The 22,203-nt window shown below is 37.8% G+C and overlaps 1 protein-coding gene across 2 annotated transcripts in view; it reads right to left on the bottom strand.

The window, feature by feature from the left end:
* SCAPER (S-phase cyclin A associated protein in the ER) overlaps window positions 1–22,203 on the bottom strand; it is a 157,932-nt gene that overhangs the window by 22,141 nt on the left and 113,588 nt on the right. For both annotated transcript variants that reach the window (XM_071754631.1, XM_071754632.1), the window contains exons 26-28: window positions 14,426–14,655; window positions 11,570–11,725; window positions 2,004–2,241 (exon numbers count right to left, since the gene is read on the bottom strand). In XM_071754631.1, coding sequence (XP_071610732.1) covers window positions 2,004–2,241; window positions 11,570–11,725; window positions 14,426–14,655 — 624 coding nt within the window. The remainder of the gene's footprint in view (window positions 1–2,003; window positions 2,242–11,569; window positions 11,726–14,425; window positions 14,656–22,203) is intronic.

Below are 22,203 nucleotides of genomic sequence, written 5' to 3'. Positions count from 1 at the left end.
GGGCAAAGGGCACCTGAGTTTGTGTATAAAAGTTAAACTAATTTTTCAAGGAAACTATGCTTCCTTTTTAGCCAGAATTAATATCATCTCAGGAGCCTGTGTTGTTTCTCACCACCATCTTTCAATTGTTTAGACTGTCAAATTAAATGAAATATACACCCAGGAGCCATCTGTGCTAATACAAACTCCAGAATACCAGACCTCTTCTGTTAATCAAAAAACCTATTCGACAGCCTTACTATGATGTGATAAAACTATTCCTTAGAGATAATAATCAGACAGTACATAAACTATGTTTTTTTCCCTCTGCTGTTTGCTAGCCTGCTAGAGTCCACAAGGTCAGGATGGACAGCAAACTGCCTCAGGTCTATGTTGATTTTTTACCGTTACAGAAACAAATCACATTAATACCCTGAAAGGATAGCTCCTGAGACTACAGAAGTGTGTCCCTCCATCACAAACAATATTATGTCAACAATTCAGCCAGACAGCTAAGCAGCTACTTCCTGAGTGGAGGAGCCCTGCACTGAGGAGCTGAATGAATGAATTCACACTCATTAGTTTTCTGCCACCTTTACACAATAATTACTATCTCGCCCCATTTTATGTTGAACCAAGTAATGCAGATTTGGGAATTAATGATGATGTTTGTTTGAAATGCTAAGGTACAATGGTAGTTGGTAGGAAGATAAACACAGTGTAAGTGGAAGCTTATTTTTAAAAAAGCAGTAGTTGTTTCTTGAGGTGTCAGCGGGACAGCCCTTCTGCTGGTACACTTTGCTACAGGCCCCTGACAACCTTTAAGTGTCCCCCTTCAACTCTCACTCTCTGGTGTATTTCTGTAGTACCTACAGCAACAAGGAATCAGCCAGTCCCAAACCAAGAGTTAGTGAGCAAGCTGTGGAAAAGAACGACTTTGATACACCTTGATCTAGAGAGAGAAATGGGGGTTAATGGTGTAAGAGCTGTTTTACAGGAAAATTCAATAAATACAGTGGTGCCCCGTAGGAACAACAGCCCCTGGCTGGGCTGGATCACACAGTTGCATCTGTATGGATGGGTGCTGCTGCCTGCAAACTGCTGGTATTAGAGATACCAAAAATCCAAGTAGAGGTACTAAAAATCCAAGTCAAGAAATAAAAACTGAAGGAGACTCACACTAAATTCTTTAGTCATACAAAGCTCCTGCTGAGCTTAATGCATTTCAGATGAAGCGTGTGGTACAACTTCTATACAAAACACACATTAAATGAAACAGAAACCTATTCTGATGAGTTGTGTAAGACTGATGCTGCTAAACGTGTTTTGCTAAGCAATGCTTTTTGACAGGCGTTTTATATTAACATCTTTGCCAATTTATCTGAGAAATACATCAGTTTGGTTTTTTTTAACGGCAAAATTATTAATTTACACTAGAAATCTGTTTGCAGAATAAGGTAAGAAAATACCTTGCCCACATTCAATGTGATACTTCTGGAGTTTTTTCATGAAAAGTATTATTTCCACTTTTTGGCCAATAAAATTTTACTTGGATAAAAAAAAAAAATTGCTATCAAGCGATCCTTAGTTTTGGTTGTGCAACCTTAGTGCAAGTAGCCACTGAAAGCCCTGACAAATATAAACTGTGGTTATAACATGAGCAAGTTCTTTCCCACTAGAAAAACTGTTATTTCATGCTTCTGATCACGTTTTTTTTTTTTTTTTAATTACAATTTTGGGGCTTACTAGAAATAAAAAGTGCCATGGTAAAAGTGAGGTTTTTTTAAGTAGGAGCAGTAATGGATGTGATCCAGCATTTTGCACAGTCCAAATATTCACTTTTTGCTTCGATTCATTTGCCATAGCTATACAGTGGAAAAAACAGTAATAAACTTAAGCATGAGAAACCCCCCAACACTGAAACTTCCTTCAGTAACTAAGATCTTAAAGACAAAACTTAATCCAAAAGTATATGCAGTAATTACCATTTTCACACTAAGCAAAAGTTTTAAAGAGTCCATTACCTGAAAGGCAGGGAGATCAAGAACAGCAAAACTATTGAAGAAACGTAAACTGTGGATGGCAACCTGGACTGTGTTGGCTGCATAGCTGTCTTTAGGACTTGCTGTGTTTGGATCAGAAATTGTCCCATGGAAAAGAACACAGTACAGCATATGCAAGACTCCAACCAGATCTGTAGCCTGCAGAACTGCTGTTAGTCCTGTGGGGTCCTGACGTGTGTTGTCAAATATGTTCCAAGATCTGTCAGAGAAACATTAAAGCCATTTGAGAAGGAGAGCAGCACTTAGTGGGAACACTTGCCCAGGATGGAGTACCTCTAGTAAGTCAAGTGTTAAAAACCAGCAAACTGTTAAAAAGGAAAAAAGCCTGATGCCTAATGTGTCCAGAAACCACAACGTCTCCAGAAAATGCTTTCAGTAATCTGGGCACCATCTCAAACTCTCTCTGACTGCAGTGCAGCTGTATCTTTAAGTATCTTTCTCCACATATCTTTGCTCCCCAGATGGGTTCACAGTACCTGAGTGAGACCATGCAGAAATTCAACAGCTTTAAAGTTTGAAGCCTGGGGGCACTTTAGGGGCTCCACACAAGCTGTGCCTCAGGTCACCAGCCTACAAATATACTTCTTTCTTGCAACAGCAGCCAGCAGAGGTGGGAGAACTCCCTGGAGCCTCTCACTGCCTCAGTGACAGGCTGCAGGCACTGGAACAAACTGCCTACCTAAGTAGCAAAATAAGTTACCAGGACCAGATGATCTTAATCAAATAGTTCTGCAGGAATTTAGGAATGAAGTGGTTGAGCAGTTAACAAAACACACTACTTCTGATTTCAGTCAGATGTTATTACGGGAGACTGCACGGTAGCAATAAAATAAGTATGAAATGCCCGAGACAAACCAGCACAGCTTGAGCAAAGGGAAATCAGGTTTCTTTGGTATCTTTTGAGTATGCACATAAAATAATGGAGAAAGTTTTTTGGCTGTCTAGGATGTCAGAACAGAAAGGCAAATAAATCAGGATGCCCTTTCCCTTCTCACATTCAAATTTTCATAATCCCTCCATGATTTGTACTGTTGCTGTTTTTTCACATTATTAATGACCCAGAAATTGTTGCAGGAGAGTGACTACTACAGAAGATTGCCACTACTCTGAAGAGCAGTGTGCACAAGGCAGGCAAATACAAAACAAAGCACACAAAATTGTTCAATTAGTCTTAATATAATCTGAGTTCTAATTCAAACCCATCAGGTAAATCATCTGGACTTAATTACGGAAATCCATTGGCAAGCAAAGGAAACACCAAAATGTAAGATGCAGTGAACAACAACACTGAAAATACAGTACATCATTATCTGGTCTTTACCTCACCTACTGTGTTTACATGGCACTTAGAAATAATAACAAGAAAGACTGCAAAGATAGATTTAACATAGTGGGGTTTTTTATAATTGGAAGATAATATGATAGGTGGTATGAAGTTATGACACATGATGTATGAAGTTATATGAAGTGTATAAAGTTATGACAAATGTATGTATGTATGAAGTGTATGAAGTTATGACTAATGAGATGGGGGTACCTTTCCCTTTTATAAAAAATAAAAGCAAAGGAACTGTGAAATCAGTAGAAACAAGGATCACTTTCTAGACAAAACTGTAACTTTGCTGACCTCAGCTGACCACAGAAAAGACTGAGCATTCAGAAGGCTGACAATATTCCTGTTGTCCAGAACCAATAAGTAGCTTTTCCTTGACTAGAAATGTTGTAAATGATCTTAGAAAATTTTCTTCTTTAAAGAGGCTCTCAGAAGTTACTCTGTTACACACACTCTCTGCTCCAGTGCCATTGGCAACACAGATCACAGGTGGGATGACTGAGACTGCTTTTTATGTTACAGACACTTCTCCTCACTGGAGCAACTCAGCCACAAATTCAGCAACTACCAGGTTTTGGTGATCATCATCTTGTTCAGTCATTTTTGCATTTTCTAGAGAAGCTAAAAAAAGAACGTAAGAAAGCACCACCAAAACAAAAGTCTATCCATGAGGATTTCTGTCTTATCTGACATGAGTGGGTACCATTTCTTTCCAAGACACTTCTATTTACAGACTATGAATGTTTGCTGCTACAGCATCATTTGCTACTGCAAGGATGGTGTCCCCATTGTACTTCAGCCATACCCAAGCTATACAAAGAACACAATTACTTCACTAATCTTTGAAACAAGCAATCAGATCTTCAGGTAAGGCACAGCAAGAACAAAAGCAACACAGCTGTGCTATTTTCCAGTATCTATCCCACTAAACAAGTGACACCATTGCCACCAGTCACCACTGAATCTCCACAATTCTGCCAGTTAGAAGTCAGCCTTTTGGAGAGATTCAGCTGGAGATAAATGTGGCTTAGTCTGCCACACAGATTCCAAAACTGGGGTGGTTGTTTGACACTGTGACAGCTATTCCAACTCCTAGCTGAGAAACTGTGCCACAAAACCAGCCACACCAGTCTAGGGTTCTTTGAAAATTGGTCTTAACATTTGAGAGACAAGCTGAAGGAATTTAAAGAGATTATTAAAATTATTATTTAATGCCACTTACCTGCTGCAAAGCAAGTACCATAAACATTCAGCTGGTGGTTTGTAACACTCATAATGACCCTAAGATTTACTCCATAGAGAATAAAAAATCTAGAGCTCTAAGTGTGTTTTGGGTGGGTCTATGCTGCACAACAATTTATGATGCTACTTTCCTTTTCCTACAGCTAGAATCCGTGCCCCAAATCTTCACTTTGAAGCTCTGTGGTCCTAAAGTGAGGTTGTTTGAACGAAGTCAGCATAGATGCTTCCTGATCATCACCTGGCTCTGCCAGCTGCACCTCTCTGTGCAGTCCTGCAGCATGGTTTCAAGTTGTGTTGGCATTTGAAACTGGCTGCAAGTGAGGTACAAACCTGGATGGCTGCGAAAGGATGAGCTCAAAGCTTTGGGACTTCCTCTGTGCACTTCTACAACTCTGGATTCTCTGCCTGTGGACTCCTTAGTATTCCTCACTTTAAAATATCTCCTTATGCCCGATTTTTTATTTTGTAGCATGCAGTAGCCAAAATGTGCTGTCACTTAAATACACTGAAGTACCTCAAATGTTTATTTCCACAGTATCACATGAGAGCACAGCTATTTTTGCCAACTAGTATTCTTTAATTTCAATCTTTTCCAAGCTTTTTAACAGCACAAAACAGAAAAAAAACCAACAGTCATGGTCAAACGATAGCCCCAAATTAATTACCGTATATGATACCTTACAGAATTTTTTGTGACTATATAAGATGAGAAAATTGACCAATTTTGCCAAAGGTTAAAGTTAGTTTGCTTTCTACTCTCACTCCATCATTATTTTTAAACAATTCCATATGAAAAAGCTTAGATTGCTGGATGAAATCCTTTTACCATTTTGTGCTGCTCTGGAGCAGTGAATGAATCAAAATACACATAAAAAAGTCAATTGTAAAATAACTCAAAATGCAAGCATTATTTTTTTTTTTCACAGAAAAGACTAGGAATTTTTGAGTTTTATCATAGGATAAAGCTGCTAAAAAATAGTAACTATGAAAATCTGTCTGCTAGGTTTGGTGGATTAAAGGAACTGCTAGAAACGTTTGGTTTTGATGTTGCCTGTGTTACAGTTAATGTGGATCTGAACAGGCCACTGGCTCCTCTTGGTTTTAACTGTCAGTTACAATCACTTGAAGCCTAAGTGTTTACAATAAAAAGGTAAAAGACGTTATTCATTCTGCTTGTGGGCTTTAAAGCAGAAAAAAGTGTATTGGAGATGCTGGAAAATCAAGCATGAAACTTTACGTATGCTGCTTTGAGGAATTTTGGTCAAGTCTGGACAACAGTGTATTTCATACATGTAGTAGAGTTTTAGTCCACATCAAAGCTTAAGTCCAGGGAAAACTCAGAGCTGACTGCCAGGACACAGACTAAAGTAAAAACCCAGGAGAAACAGAATCAGAAGATGACTGTACCCATGCAAGAAACCTGAGTTTTAGGTAGCCGATGTTGAGAGGAGATTCCTATGGATTTAGTTCTTTTTAATTCTCCTATTTAAAGAAACTTCCTCTGTGTCTGTAACAGCTGCTGAAGTAAAATAGTCAGGAGGGACAAATCCCTTCAATTAATCACAGAAGTGAAGCAAGACTTAGAGGATTTCTTACATTAGCTTATGGAGCTGGGAAACCAGAAAGGCTTTCAAACTTTACCAAGTCTCTGTATTTAACACAGAAAAATAGGCAAATAGCTATATTATGATCAAAAACCATGTAGGATCTTATGAAGAAAAGTTTAATGAAATGCAGGGAATTTTCATGATAGGCTGTCATGATTTTCAGCTTCTGCTATCAAGGAGTCTCAGGAACTGGTATGAGGTTTATGACTTACAAAAAGGGTTTGAGAATTTAAAAATGTGGATATATCCTTCCAGGAAAGAAAGATACTAAACAGTAGTACTTCATTGCTTAAAATACACCACTATTTATTAAAAACAGGAATTCAATACAGCTTGATGAGAAACAGCATACTCTGCAGAACAAGTATAAAACTACTATTTCTCCAGGCTTCAATAAGAGCAAACTGTTTATATCTGAAAATATATTGTTATAAAAACTGACTGAGCTAACAAGCAGACAAGCCTCTCTAAGGGTATACATTGTAATGTTTGTATATTTGAAATATATACTCCTGATTAAAAACATGGAGCCAAATGGAAACATGACTTTTCAAAAGGCTTAGAATATAATCTGGGTTTTTTTATTTTATTAGGATTTTAAAACCATCACCTGCAGTTTTGCTTCTAAATGATTTTATTTAGAAAGCAATGTCAAAATAAAGAAGCAAAATACTAATAAAACAAATATAAACAAGTATTTAGCACCTGTCAGACCTTGTTATAATTTACACGGTCAAGCTAGGAATCACAGTCCTGTGCAGAAGTGATAATTTGAAACCTTTTTAGCAGTTTTAAGAACAAGTTCTAGTTTGTTTACAGTCTTTGCTACATCTGCTGCCTTTTGGAAGTGGTGAGAGGGACAACCAGTGTTCAGGCAGACTTGCACCTCATTCACCATCCAGCAGCCAAAACAGACATTATCTTAATTACTGTAATAAAACTGCAAACAGACCAGCCTACTTCCTTGTGTATCTCTGACATGACAGTCACCATTTTCCTGGATCAAACCCTATATATCTGCAGCTTTCCACTGCTGCAGCCTGTAATCCACAGCTTCATTAGCTGTCGACACAGATTTATATGTATTCCACTACTGTTTTGAGATAACAATTTAGCTACTGTACTGCTATGACATTCTATTTTCCTAGATTAATGAGGGAGCTTACAGACATTTCATACATCAAGAAAACAGCAACTTTTTTAAAAACTGCATGTCCCGAGAAGCTACATGATTTGAAGGGCTATTCTTTGCAATATTCATCTTATGCACAACTTGCTTTCCTCCTTGTGCCTCTGTTACTGCTGTTACACTGCACCACTCTTAGGGAGAACATTCTCCTCTGGTGATTAACCCTTAGACTGCTGACAGCTTCATCCCACTGTTTCATTAACTGTGGTTAATATGGATTTCTTCACTCATACTAATGGGCAAAAGCAAACTGAAGCATTAACAATAGTCCCCCGAAGTGCTACAAGTAACTTTCTTGGACAGGAATCTTAGGTCCAGAGACTTAGAGGGAAAAAAGGGATATAGATTTGATGCACACAGGAAAAGATAGCAACATAAGCAAGATCCTCACTGTGCTGATGAAGGATATGCTATGTATTTTCTTGTTGCTCTGTATTTTCTTACTTAGTCTTCACTCCTTCTTTTATGGAAGGGTGAGCTGGAGCTTTTTTTTATTAATGCTCCTTGCATTGCATGCCTGCTCATTGTTTTCTGTCTTGTGTTGACAAGCCAAGCATGTTCCATATGTGTATTCAGGACTCGAGGGCCCAAAATAGGCCTTATATCTCTCATGGTTACCATAATAAACTCTGGAAAACAAGGCTGTTGTCCTGAACATTGCTACTGGACATCTGAATTGGACACAAATTGTAAGACATATTTATACGGCTGTATAAACTGCTGTTATTCTGTATAAAGGCTACTTAACATACTGCTTTATTTCAGGTTAATAAAAATGTCTCTGTTTTCAATTCTGGTTACAGCTGCCCTTCATGGAGAGCACACTTAAGCATTATCATGGCCACAGTTTTCAAGCCTAAGTATCAAGTGTTCATCTTTTACTCAACAAAAAGAGACAGCTCAGTATTCAGACATGATGCATTTTATGAATTCTCATTAATAAGTACAAGGGACAATACCCTAATTTCAGCTTGCACACTTTTTTTAAACTGCTCTGGGAGACAGGAGCTCTCACCTCCATTGCTATCAATGGAGGCAACACAGCAGAACAAAAATGGGACTCCTCTGTCTCAAATCCTGCCCACTGATCTCCTGGGGAACACAGGGGCATAAACTTTATCAAACCTACGTTCACGTGGGGTTACAAGTTATTTATGTCTTCAATAAATTATCTTTTACACATATTACACATGGTTTGGAAAATGAGCTACTACATCCACAGCAAAACTTCAGTTAAAAGAACCTAGCATATTAGCCAGTACCAAAAATGATCATTTGAGATTTAAGATCAATATAGAAATTAAATTGTTCTAAAGCCTTGGTGATTAGTGAAGAGAAAAATCCCTCTCTTGTAATAATTTATAATCCCTCTCTTGTACATTTATAACATATGTTCAGAATGGATTCCCTCATTTCAGTAACTTTTTATGATGCTAAAATTGAGCATCCTCCAATTTATGTTTCTACATTAGCAAGACTTTTCTTTATTATATCAAAGTCCATGATTCTGGACTTTTTTTTAAGTCTACCACGAGAATAAAAAGGATCTTAGTTTGTGTCTTAAAATTTTATGAGTTATATTATATAAACCATACACCTCATTTAAGACTTAGAGCTGACATGCATATAAGTCAATGTATGTCTGTTGGAGGCTCATTTCTAGTAAACACTATTGCTTTGACAGCTTGCCTGATGTAGAGGTACATGCAGATAGGTACTTGACTGAGATGTGTTCCCAGTCTATAAAATTGTTTTTTATGATGTAACCTTCCAAACAAACACAGATTATAAATTCAGAGCTTGATTTAGAACTATGTGCTATATTTGAAACCTCTATGTGAGGTTCCTGTGAGGAACATTCCTACAGGATGTTCCTACACCAGAGCTCCAGAATGCCCTAACATCCTTTGTACTCAGGACAGGACCTCTTAGTTGTTTAAAACCTGAGCTAGAGTGCTCAACTTCTGGCCCTCTGGGGATATTACTACTTACAGTTGCAGTAAAGTCCTTAACAGCCTGGTGGGGTCTGAAACCAAAGGATAATCAGGCAGCACTCAGCCTTTTCTGGATCATAAAGGATTTAATGGATACGGGCACCCTGGATGGTCTGGGAGCCTTGAGGAGGTCCTGGTGTGTCAGCCACCCAGCAAAAGAAAATTAATTTTGTGTCCCCCATGATCATCATTGAGGAGCACAACTAAGTTTCCCACCTGGAAAACTTGTATTTAGGAGAATATCTCAAAAGAACAGTTCAAAACCCTTCTTGCAACAATGGTGAAAGACTGATAAACTTCTTTTCATATTGCAATGTAAGAGCACTGGTAGTGCCTACTGTACTTGATTTTCTTAGAAACAACTTCAAAATATTATGATCAGAGTGGGTGGTTAGTCTGATGTACAGAGGACTGTAACAGAGCATGTTGGGTGCTCAGGCATGTATGGAACTGGAGAAAGAGAAATGCTGGATTCTGACTGAATTGTCTGCATTGCCTCCAATGTCTGATCACCACGAATGAAAGAGGCATCTGTATTGCTCCCAGAGAGGGACCACCTTTTGTGCTGCAGATCATATATCACATGATATGTATTACTGTATTGTGACATAGTTAAGAATTCAATAAATTTGAGCTCTGTTTCTGCCACCTTAATCTGTGTTTGGCAATATTCTTTTCCCTTTAAATCACCTTGAACACTCAAGACTTCTGTAACCTGACAGAATTACACTCTCCATTCATTCCTTAAATGTGAGTGGGCTCAGGTGATGAAAGATGTTTAATTTAAACTGCCCTTCTAATCAGTTACACCAAAGCTTTTGATCTAAAAGTGAAAGACAACAGTTTTGAAATCTCCAAGTTCCTTTCTCTCATTTCTTTTCATGCCTACATGAACAATCAATCCAACCTGGAGATGAAGAACACTCAGCACCTTTGGATAAAATTCAAAGTGTTGCTGTTATACGCAGGTAGGAAGACTGGATAGTTCTTGGTGTAACAGTGATGAAAAAACTTCAACACTCCAAAATTATGATTTTGCTACAAAGTACAGATGTTCTCAGAAGAAGTACTTGCACAGTGCTGTATAATTTTGGAGTGAAAAGATCTGTATTATTTGGGTGAATCATATGCCTGCTTCAGAAATCACAAACATTATATTACTGACTGTCATAGCTAGAACTGTTATTCCACTAAGAGAAGGGTGATACAGAAAAAAATTATTATTATTTTTTTTCAGTATGAATTTGACTTTTGGCAGCACTGTCCTGGAATGTAAAATGCCAAGTTGGCAGCCTTCAGAAAGGGAAATTTCACTTAGTTGGGATGGTCTCTTTGGGCTCATATTTCTTGAAGATTTTTTTTCCATATGCCTGTGTCCCTGCTTGGGAGTTTGTTTCTTATTTTATGTTTTATTAGCTAGTTTTCAACCTTAGCATTATTTTAACCTTCAGGAATTAACTGTAAAGTTCTGTCATCCTTATTTCTTCCTGAAATGTGTAACAGTTGAAGGGCAGTAAGTTCTGGTATGTGAACCTCAAAGCTCTCAAAAGTTTTACTCTCACAGCATCAGGCTGTCCTGTGCTGCAGATGACACAAGTCCAGATTTGCTGGCAGACACAAACCTCCCTCATGCTTGCTCCCCACAACCCTGAGTAAGGTATGGTTACAAACATTTTGCACTGGAAAATTCCCTGAAAAATCCAGCAATACTTTTCTTTGCAGGAAACATAATTCCCTTACTAACAGTGCTATTTTAAAGAGTCAGGATGCTCTAGAAACAAATCAACTAAAAGTTGGTTTTAGATAAATGAACTAAATCAACTAGGTTTTAGCTCATCAACTAAAAGTTGGTAATAAAATACCTCTTGAAGTCCCTGGGACTGGACACGTAAAATTGGTAGTGATAAAACCCTCCTGTAATGGTGAGTAAAGGAGATAAAAGTTCATAACTCTGCTAAATGACTTACAGGAATCAAGACTCAGTGCAGGTAACTAATTACAGTTCAGTGTTGAGAGGGTGACCAGCATGAATTTTCTGCACTGCATCTTTACCACTTCTTTTACCACTGGATCTTTACCACCACTTTACCACTGTGTCAGCACAGGGTTACACAGCTGCTGCCTGAAGAATGTATTTAAGATGACAGACCAAGTGCACCTACCTTCCACTGATGGCAAAACACAGCTGACATATTCCATGCAACACTGCTGTGGCATTTTGTAGAAAAGATGCAATTTTGGGATTCTCATCAACAGGGCCTTGAACAGAGAGGAAACAGCAACACAGCTTGTCTATTAATCCTGTGTTCACCACGTAACTAGAAAAAGAAGAAAAACTGTATTTAAAAAATAGTCCCATGTTGGCTTTTTTAGCTTTGCAAAGGACTTAAATTCTGCTTCTCTGCTATCAAAGCATACAATTAAAGGTGTAATTACTTAAATACTCCTTCTGAAAGGGTTCATCAATAAAACAATTCAAATCACAATAACTTCAGATCTGTCTCTCTGTAAATATCAACAGTTTTTGTTGAGAGATCTGTCTTGTCATGAGATAATTTGTATTATTATGCTGTACAAGAAAGATGAGTGTAAATGTTTATTTTACCATACTCCTAGGAGGACAATGGAATTTTGCCATAGTTAAATGATTTATAATAACCTTGATAGCTCTGCAAAAGCACAATTTCTTCTTAGCATGAAGAGATAAACTTTGTAGAACACACTAATTTAAGACAACAGTGATGATACCCAGATAACATTTTATTGCTGTCCCTATATCATAAGAACTACTGCCCAGCTGTTGGGTTGGGTTTTTTTCCTTTCTAAAAAAATATGCAAGAGAGACTAATAAAGCTGCAGGTAACAACCTTCTATCATCAGATAGGAGGATCAGTATCAGAAAGCCTCAAACTCAATGCACAGAAACCTATGCTAGTGACTTTTTTTTTTTTAAACTGATAAATCCTCTTTGTTTTTCCTCCTCAGAGTAGATCAGATCATTGCTGTTTGTCATTTCAGACACCACCAACTGATGCACTGTTTTTACACTGCTGGTCTACACTAAACCATCCTGTTACTAATATTACTCCATCTTACCATCTGTTCTGTTTGTCAAGTCCATTGGTTAGAGACTGCCTCTTCAAGATGGGAACATCCCTGTCTGTATGCTTCCACAATGGCAAGGCCACTCTATGGACTTGTATGGAACATTAGTAAATAATACTGATTCTAGTAAATATAATATTGTATTGATAATGCTCACCATGGCAGCTGTACAAGTACTTACTAAAAATAACTTTTGCCTCATCTGGCTTACAGTCTAATTTTGAAAAACCAGGGCTTTTTAAGATTAGGGAAGAAAAACTCCCTGCTTTTCAGACAATGGTGGTGCTCAAAGACTAATCTCTCTCCAGGGCCAGAAGCCAGACTTTCTGCCAAAGTTTACCCTGCTGGCACAAAGCCTTTGGAAGCAATGAAAGTAATTAAGAATAAACCCACACTGGATATGAAGCAAGAAGTCTAAATACAGTATGAAATGTTTTTAAAGTATCTGAAGTATAGCAGCTAAAAATACTTAGATGCATAAAGGTATTAACTGAGTACTCCTTGCTCAGGTAAGTTTGTCTGTTCTGTTTAGCATCATGAAAGGTTGCCAGCATTGGTTTTCTTGCAGATTTTGATCTAAGCCATCCACCTGGTCACACAGGTGATAAGCAAACTCTCTTGTATTGGCAGAATGATTCCAGGAACAGAGGTGGGTGTCAGGCACAACACAGACACAGAGAAATGCTGAGTGCTAAAAATCTCTCTGTGAAGTAGGAGGGGAGAGGAAGAACTAAGTAAAATACAGCTAATACTGATCAGTGATTATGCTCAAAAAGGAAACACCATTGTCATCAATATTCTCTTATTTTTTCACAAGGAGCATCTCTAGAGTCTGACTGACACCTGCAAAACATGTTCATTGTCCCAACACTTAACACCTGGATACAAAGCTCTTTTGGCAGAGAAGAAATGGATGAGAGCTTTCAGCCTACTGAGGCTCTTCTTTAATGGCAACAGAGAGAAGATGCATGAAGCACTCCCTTCCTTGAAGAACTGAGCATACAGACAAGAAAAAAGGTCAAAGCTCTCTCATCTACTGCCTTCATCTCCCAGTCTTTTTACCCATGGTAGCATGGTTCAAATAATTTGGCTACACTTTTGATACACAGATGGTGTGCAGGTAATTGTTGTTCATGCACCAGGTCTAGTAGCCCCAAATAGAAAAAAGAAACCCAAAATACCACAAAATTTCAACTTTGCTATTTCTTTCTCATCTTCCTAAAACTCTCATTTAATCATCTCCCCAAGGGACATATGATACAATGACATGGAGGTGAAAGATTCTCATTAATAATAGAATTTGTCTGTTTTTGACTAGTTTAAAATGCCTTCTCTCTTTTTTTTCCTAATTGCACTATTACCTTGTCATCATGCCTTTCATTCTCCATTTATAACCAGATCCCCTAAAGTGCCTCAGGTGAGGGACCTAGCTGGATTCTCATGTATCTTCTTATCTTGAGGGTATGCCTGGGCTTGGCCCAGTCAGTGTCAGATGTCTGTGCAGCACATATATCAATAAGCAGACCTCCCACCCTCCCATTCATAAAGGGAGAGAATACAACATCCTGAAATTTCACACTCTTTCAAAACCTGTTTGGGGAGGAGGTGGGTTACATGAGAACAACACTGGTTTAGAGGTCACTGGTATCTATGACAACTGTGTGTTTTGCTTTCCTCCTCCAGCTGTCTTTTTTGTATCCATCACCCTAAGACCAGACTTGGAAAAGTCTGAAGATGCTCACCGTGATATGTTTTCAGTAGCATATAATCAGAATTTCACCTCTTCAGAGGGCTGATGTACTGATAAGTATGTATTTAATTTACTAGTGAAACAGCACAACTTTAGCAAGTCTAATACATTGTTTGACAAAGTAAATAAAGTTCAGAGAAGATTAATTCATTTTTTTTTTAACCTGATCAGGTCTTGAACTCTGCTGTTGAAGGCTTCCACTTGTGAGGGTTTACTTTTCACTTCCTGTAATATGTTCAGTGCAGCAGAGTGGCTGTTTCCATCTGGGAAGCTGGTGATCAGACATCGAAAAATCACAGCAGTTATCCTCAGAAGTCCTGTTGTTAAATCTTCAAAAACCTGCTTATTCACAGTTCTGCCTGAAGCAGCATTATGGTCATCTGGAACACTAACCTAAGAAAAAAGAAAAACCAACCACAATTCAGTAAAAGTTATCAAAGTTTGTGGAGAAACACTTATTACATAGGCTACATATGAGGTACACAAAAAATAAGAATAAACTAACATTTTCTAGCAGTGCTAATGGACATTAGGGCATTTCCAATACAAGGTCTATAGCCCTTATGCAGACAATACAAGCTGAAACACAATAAATTAAGTCAAAAGAGTATTTAGTGTATGAGAACTGAAGGAAGCCTTATATCAGCAGAGCATTTCATTAATATGACTGTGGTGTTCTTCTGCATACCCAAGATTTTTGATGAGTCACTAGAAAGAAAAAAATATTATTTTTTTTTTTAAACTTGACAGCAAATAAACTGCTGAGGTGGTTCATTTTGACTACTACATTGCCCAACCCTGAAGATATTAAACGTCTAGCATGCTCCAAGCATTTAGTAATGCAGAAGAAAAAGAACTACTTTCTCATTTCTTCCTTTGGAAGGAAAAGCATTTTATGTCATATGGTAATACCCTACTTGCCTTGGGAAAAGCACAATGTACCTTCAGAAGGCTACTCAACAGTCTGAGTCCCAAACAAACACTCCAACTAAGTGGGCATTTTGAAAGGCCAAAGCTCCTGTGACATGGCAGGCACAACTGTGGCTCTTCACAGAAAATGACAGTACTCTTTGGAGGCAATAGGAATGATCTTTGCAATTACACCTAATCCCTGATGGAGTTTCTCCTTCACAGCAAAAAACCAACCAACCAAACAAACCAAAAAGTCCAGTGTTACTCTGAAATGAGTGTCCTTCCGAAGGATTCTATGTGGAATTATAATGTTAGAAAAATTACGGAAATTTTTACCAAAAAAAAGTGACATTGATTGTCACAAAACTCAAACCTTAACTACAGAAAAACCCCATTTGTATCTGGAACAGTGTTAGTTTGCCCTTAGGAAAGAGCACACTGAAGTATCGGAGCAGCACGTGCAGACAACCCATGGGAGGTGCCAGCCAGTAACAATGGCAAATGACACTGGGGAATACAACATTTTTCCAGTCTATGAGGAGATCCTCAGTTTTGCTGCAGCCCATCTGCAGTGAATTCGGAACAAGTTCCATTACCTGCTGAGGTAAACAGAGGGTAACACACAGCTGTTGTGAGCTAGTGAGAGGGCAACCCTCTCTGGGTTGTGACAGATGAATTACAGTAGTTCCCCTTCACACCTGAAAAACCCTGTGAGAGAATTATCTTTTCCTAGTGTCAAAACTGCTTGGTCAAGCAGTTTATTACCAAAGCTAACCCAAAGTAGCTAAGTATTTCAAAGTGCTAAGTGCTCCTCAAAGGCAAAGTTCCAAATCTTTCCTTGATTCATGTTTCTTCATCTTTTTTTTTTTTTTTTTTTTTTTCTTTTTTTTCCAAACTTGAAAATCTTCTGAAATCTACAAAATTTAAGATATCCTAATTTTGTAAAAAAATGAAGGGCAGTTGAAATAGAAATTTCTGCCAGGCAGGGAGGGAGGCAGTTTAAAAATCCAGACCTATCCTGACCAAATCCAATGACAAAAATCCAACTTCCATCCTCAAAAAAAAACCAGAACAACCCCAAACAAACCCAAAAACCAGCTAAGAAACTATCTGAGAAGAAAGAAACATTTCAGAAATTCTAGGGTGTAAACTGACATACAGGAACATTGTAAAGGATTATATGAACGATACAATTCTAAAGGATGCAGTGGAAAATGCTTTCCACCCACAAATATCAAATCAGGCATGGAGAAAGCAGGTTTATGGACACCTTCATATTTTAACTATTAAGGGCAACAGGAAAAACATGTCCCTTGAATAAGGCCTAGCAGGTCGATATAAAACACCACCTGACGACTGCTGCCCTCATCCCTCGGATGTGAGGCACTTGTCAATCCCATGTGAAGCACAACAAGCAGTTCTCTCTGAAAAGATCTCAAAGGAAAGGAATCCAGTTTTTCTAAATTATTAAACAGCCCACCCCTAAAAAAGGCAGAGAAGTGCAGATGTACTACACATCAGCCTGAGGACAAACCTATAAGCAGATACGGATCTGGAAGGAAATCCTCATGGAGAATATAATTTTATTGTTTTGATTTTTTTTTTCCATTTCTGAAGTCCAACATAATTTAAACCAGCTGAAATTCTGCCCTCTTATGATGAAACAGTAAGTGCAGTGTGTGGAAATCCTGCAATTTTACAGGCAGAGCACTGGGGGCACAGAGGAATCAATGAAGATGCAGGGCTCCCAGGTGCAGTTGCCGGGCTCCAGGCACCAGCAGACCAGCGTGGAGGCACTTCCATGGGACAGTTCAAAGCTTTCACCACTGTGATCAATAAATAGCAGCTGAAATTTTATTTTCACTGTGTGGTTAAAATAATTTACACTTGGTATGGACAAGTGAGGTCACAGAAAATCGTTGCTGCCTGTATAGGTATCAGGAGGGATTTGGTAACACTCAGTGACAAAGAGCGACACGCGCGTTTCTGTATTATTCATGAGCTCTGAGCCTTGTGTCAGTACTTACAGCCCACTGCAACACTCTGCTGCTGGTGAGGAGCCAAGACAGCAAGTGAGAAGTCTTTAGCTGCTTATTCAAGTTCAGTAGGAAAAATAATATTATGTTGCTTCAGTAACTGTTGACTAAAATAATTCACGCCTAATGATTCTAATTGCCGACTGAAACAGATGGAGTAAGCTTTGCAATGGATAAATCAATTTAAATGTAGTAGGAGCACCAAGTTTTAAAAACTGCTAACAAGTGCTATTCACTGGTTTTTCATCTAAGATAAAGATATAACTTATTTCTTAAAAGGTTTCATAATGCATAGCAGAAAAGGCTTCCATTTGCTGCAATGAACAGGACCATAAACAGATAATGTCTGGTTTTGTCTTTAACTTGAATGTACACATCAGAACTGTATTTTCCAAGTATACATCCCTTAGCTACACAAGTTCATGCTTTAATATAAAACTGTTCTTTCTAATTTGCAAAATAAACTGATCTGGCACTCTTAATACAATCATATTTTCCAGAGCTGATTTTTAACATTTGATTTTGGCGAAAGTGTGTGTGTTGATTGCTATGAAGTGAGAACAAATGTGGGTTTTACACTATAAGTCAAGGAGAAGATAGAAGGAAATGCTGTTTTAAAGAAAATGGGTAAATTTGAATTTAATTTCTACCTTTAAGATTTCCCAATTACATGAACTCGAATGAATGACAAAAGATCAGCTCCTGTACTGAAGAAGTAATTAATGGGACAGTGTGAAAATGTGTTGAGATTTATGTTCAAAATTAATTGGGGTGCTTGCAAAAAGTGATGTATTACTTCGCTTGTTGATTATTATATGAGGCAAGGGGGTAGGAAATCTTAAGATTTAATAGTGTAATTATGAAAGCTTTCAAGCTCAGGCTTCTTTGTGTTGATTACACAGGGAGCTAATGATAATCAGAGAAACTGGCTTGTTGAACATGGGCTTTGGAGGAATACATATTCAAACAACCCAAATTTTTGTTTCTGAGGCTTAATAGGTTAACTGACAACAAATCTATAGGTACAAGTACATACTTCGACTTGTCAAATAAATTAGTATAAAACCTTCCTAAACCACAAAGGAAAATCAAGGAAAATGGAACGACCGTTTCATTGTTCATTGAAGATCTCAGCACTAATTTCCCATTTAAGATGGCTGCCTATGCTGGGCCTAATCAAGACTCCTACTCTCTTTAAACCATTTTTTAAAGCAGAACTGGATGACCTGACTTGCAGCTCTGGTACAGCCTCCACAGAACCACTGGGCCATTCAGTAGGGATCTCCCCTTGTGCAGGGATTCCCTTGCTTCTGCAGAGCTGCCATAAGCTCTCCAGCTCTGCCCAGCATCCAGGACTTAATCCTGCAAGATGCTGAACAATATGGCCCCAATCCAGTAAAGCACTTAGGCACACATTTAATATAGCTGAAAACATTACTCCATTCTGCCTCATGTCACCAAAAGTGCCTCTGCATATGAGAGCACTTCTTTTCCTGCTAATAAAAAAAAAACAGTTTCCAGATAGCAATGTAGAGCTCTGTCACTGAAAACTCATTTATGTTTTTATTTGTCTAATAAAGAGCATAATCCTTCACAGCCTTTCACAATGAACACCTGTAAATATAGAGCTGCTAAGTCTAAATGAGAAGTCTTCATACCTTTTGAAGCATCTACTTTCTATTCATTTGATCACTTATGTTTTCTTCTCCCATTAACTGGGGTGATTTTCTGCTTCTTGCACAATTTAAGTCATGGGGTTTGCCTCAAAAACACTCTGGAAAACATCTCCTTTCAAAATAGTACTACAGAAGTCAGTAACTAGTGAACTAGAGAAACAGAACTGGCCTGGAAAGTCTATGGGCTTAAGATGGTGCAGAAGAAGGTTCCACTTTTAAAATTCCCTACATTTTAGTATGTCATTATTTTTCCTGCCCCAGCCTGATTTTCAAGATTTGTTACAGGATTAACACACTACCTTTCTCCTTAAGTAAATAAACCAAATGAACAGCCGAGAAGCACTTGAGTCTTATCATAATTGTGGCAAATAAAAGTGAAGCTGCGTTACCTGCTGCAGAGCAGGAGTCAAAAACTGACTACAGATGGCTAAGAAACTAGTAGCTCCCATAGAATGTATGCTGTCACTGAGATGCACTCAAAATAAATGGCTGCATATTCCAGTGAAGAAAAAAATATGGTAGAAAATATGGTAGAAAAAAAATCTCATCACTGTGACTTGGTAGCCAGATCAACTTCAACCCAATCAAAGTGCTTCTACTTTATGGGTGAAATTTCCTAGGCCATACACTTACAGTCCTACAGTCCAGTCCAGATTTAAGCACTGTATTTCAAGGGAAGAAAAATATAATCAGGAACTCACTTTTGAGCTCTGTATTTGCTTGATCTCTGTTCACATGGCAATGTTCATCTCACACGTTTTTATGTTCACCAATGATGTTTCATTCAGAATTTTCAGATATTATGCATTTAAAGATTGCCTTAAAAATATCAGTGATCTAATCTGAGATTTTCAAAATCTGAACCAACCCTGTAAACTCTGGCACATCTGACTGCTGGAGACCGGCAAGAGTTTGGTGGTTTTTAAATTTTTTTTCTTCCTTTTGATTCTGAAATCAAGCCTCTATGTTGCATCCTCACATAAAATTACCTACTTAAAGAATAAAACCAATCTGATTGTAGCCTTTAGCAATTCATCTGAAACAGAAAGAAAAACAGTCTAAAAATTTTATTGCATGTTCAGGCTATTAGAAACAATGCACATGAATAAATGAAGCATATAGCAGTGACTATCTCAAGCTAGACATTTGCAGTTCTGTGTAGTATGAAATTAAAAAATGAAGCAAGAGAGAATCCAGGAGATTCTGCATATTATGTGAACAAAGAAATATAACAAAAAAAAAAGCCTCAGTTTAGAATTCTTAATGAGTACTGTTTTGCATCATACTTTAACTGCTAACAGCAGACATGCTGTGATGGGAAAGATCTGAATGAATGGACAAAATCTTCTAAGACTTTTTACTGGACAAGGTGGTCTTGCCCAGCTTGTTAATGTCAAAAGTTTTTTGAAATTTCCCTTTGATCTATCTGAGAACATATAGTTAGAAAACAAAATGTCATGCTTTACTTATTGCAAGATCACAAAAAGATATATTTTAAAAAATGCAAGCCCCAATCTGTTTACTAAACAGATACAATTATTTACAAATGCAGGCACAGACTTGTATGGTTTATATATATGGCTTTTTTCAGGTATCTTCATGGAAAAGGGCATGGCAGTTGTCACTTGAGTGGGAAACAAACAAACAAAATAATAAAAACCTCTCCTTATAAGTTTGCAGCTCCATGTAATTATTTCTTTCTCTCCCTTTTAAAATACACAATTAGAAAAGTTTTCATTATTTCACAATTATCTTCTAGGTACAAGGAGACAATAAAAAGCAGAGCTATCCATCTGTCCATAAATTAAGTTACAAAATCAGCACACAATGTCTACAAATGCATATGGGAAGGTTTGATCCATTAACCACCAAAATAAGGAGCCAGGCTACTACTGACCTCAACAGACACCAGCTTAGGCATTACCTGAGCTCAGGAGGCTAAGAAAGGTAAAATGATAAGTAAAGTCTAGAGAAGGTTTCCTACCAGTCTGTTTAGATAGGAGATAAAAGAAGGTCTAAACAGGACACTTTTAATAGTTACTTTGGCAGGCTTGATGTCATAAAAAATAAATACACTACATTTGTTTTTCTATCATTTCCTATTGCTACCCCAGCTTTCACTGGAGAAAAAACCTTCAAGTAACATTTTTGGGAGAAAAATGTTGCACCTGTGTAAAGAAATTTTGTCACCTATGAGAAGTGACTCTTTCAAAGTTTAGTCTTTAAAATGTATAGCTCTGAGTTTTAGCAAAAGTGAAGCTGACAATGCATTTGATTTTGATGAAGAAAAAAACTTTTAAATGACATTAGATTGGTCAGAAATAAAGCTCATAGTTGCTATATTCAAGAACACATTTACAGGTTTCTGAGAACCAGATTATTTTTGTTTCTGTATGCAGGAAACATTGGGATATGTGTTTAACAATTTGTTAAACCTTGCAAATTTAAGTTCTTATGTATTACTTCTGGTATTACTTGGAGTTTACTTTCCAACAGTAAGTGGAACAACATACAACACACGCAAAGGCAGCATCATACAGCTCCCCAAATTAGGAATATTTCAGGCGGTTAAATTCTTTAGAGGGGTGTGCTTTAATATTTTGGTCTTTGGAGCTTGATCCAATTTAAAAAGTGCTTTCCGTGCATCCATTTCTTTTCTGTCAAAAGTAAAAAAATCAAACTTGATCTGATTGATTGTATTTTCAAGAGCGAAAACTCAGTGCTACAAAAGCAGCACTGTATTTTTTTTTCTTTTATTTAAATTTGTATTTCATGGAACTACAAAGATTAAGAGCCAATTTTGCCTGAAGAGAACATAAGAGACTTTATGCATAGCAAAGAAAAGTCCACTGTGGATCATGGGTATCATTAAGCTTTAATTACAGTTTTGCTCCAATTCAAGGGTTGTATTGGGCAATAGACTGAAAAGAGCTCCAAGCACAGTCAGTTTTATTTATGTAGCATCTCTGATCTCCAGGTGGGCAACAGCTCCTAAAAATACCCTCTGCATTTTTTCAGGGAAAGTGCAGGTTGTTTTGACAGTGCTACACTGAGAAAAGGGAAGGTGTTTGGCATCAGAATGAATCTTGTCACTTGTGAAGTGCTGAAGGATTTCATCTCTTGTGTAATTACCCCCAGAGCCTGTGCTCCAGCTCTCTGCAGGGCACCAGCAGGGTTGTGACCAGCCCCGCACAATACACCCACCTTTCACTAAGTATATTTGAAAGCTAATACCTGGAATCCTCTTGGAAAGATTTGGTGAAGAACAATGAGCTGGCAGCTACTTAGAGGAGAACACAAAGGTTGCATTTAGGTTT

The sequence above is a fragment of the Heliangelus exortis genome, chromosome 11 (assembly GCF_036169615.1).
Source record: "Heliangelus exortis chromosome 11, bHelExo1.hap1, whole genome shotgun sequence".
Lineage (NCBI taxonomy): Eukaryota > Metazoa > Chordata > Aves > Apodiformes > Trochilidae > Heliangelus > Heliangelus exortis.
The sequence above is the reverse complement of the archived record's forward strand: the minus strand, read 5'-3'. Positions and strand labels throughout refer to the sequence as shown.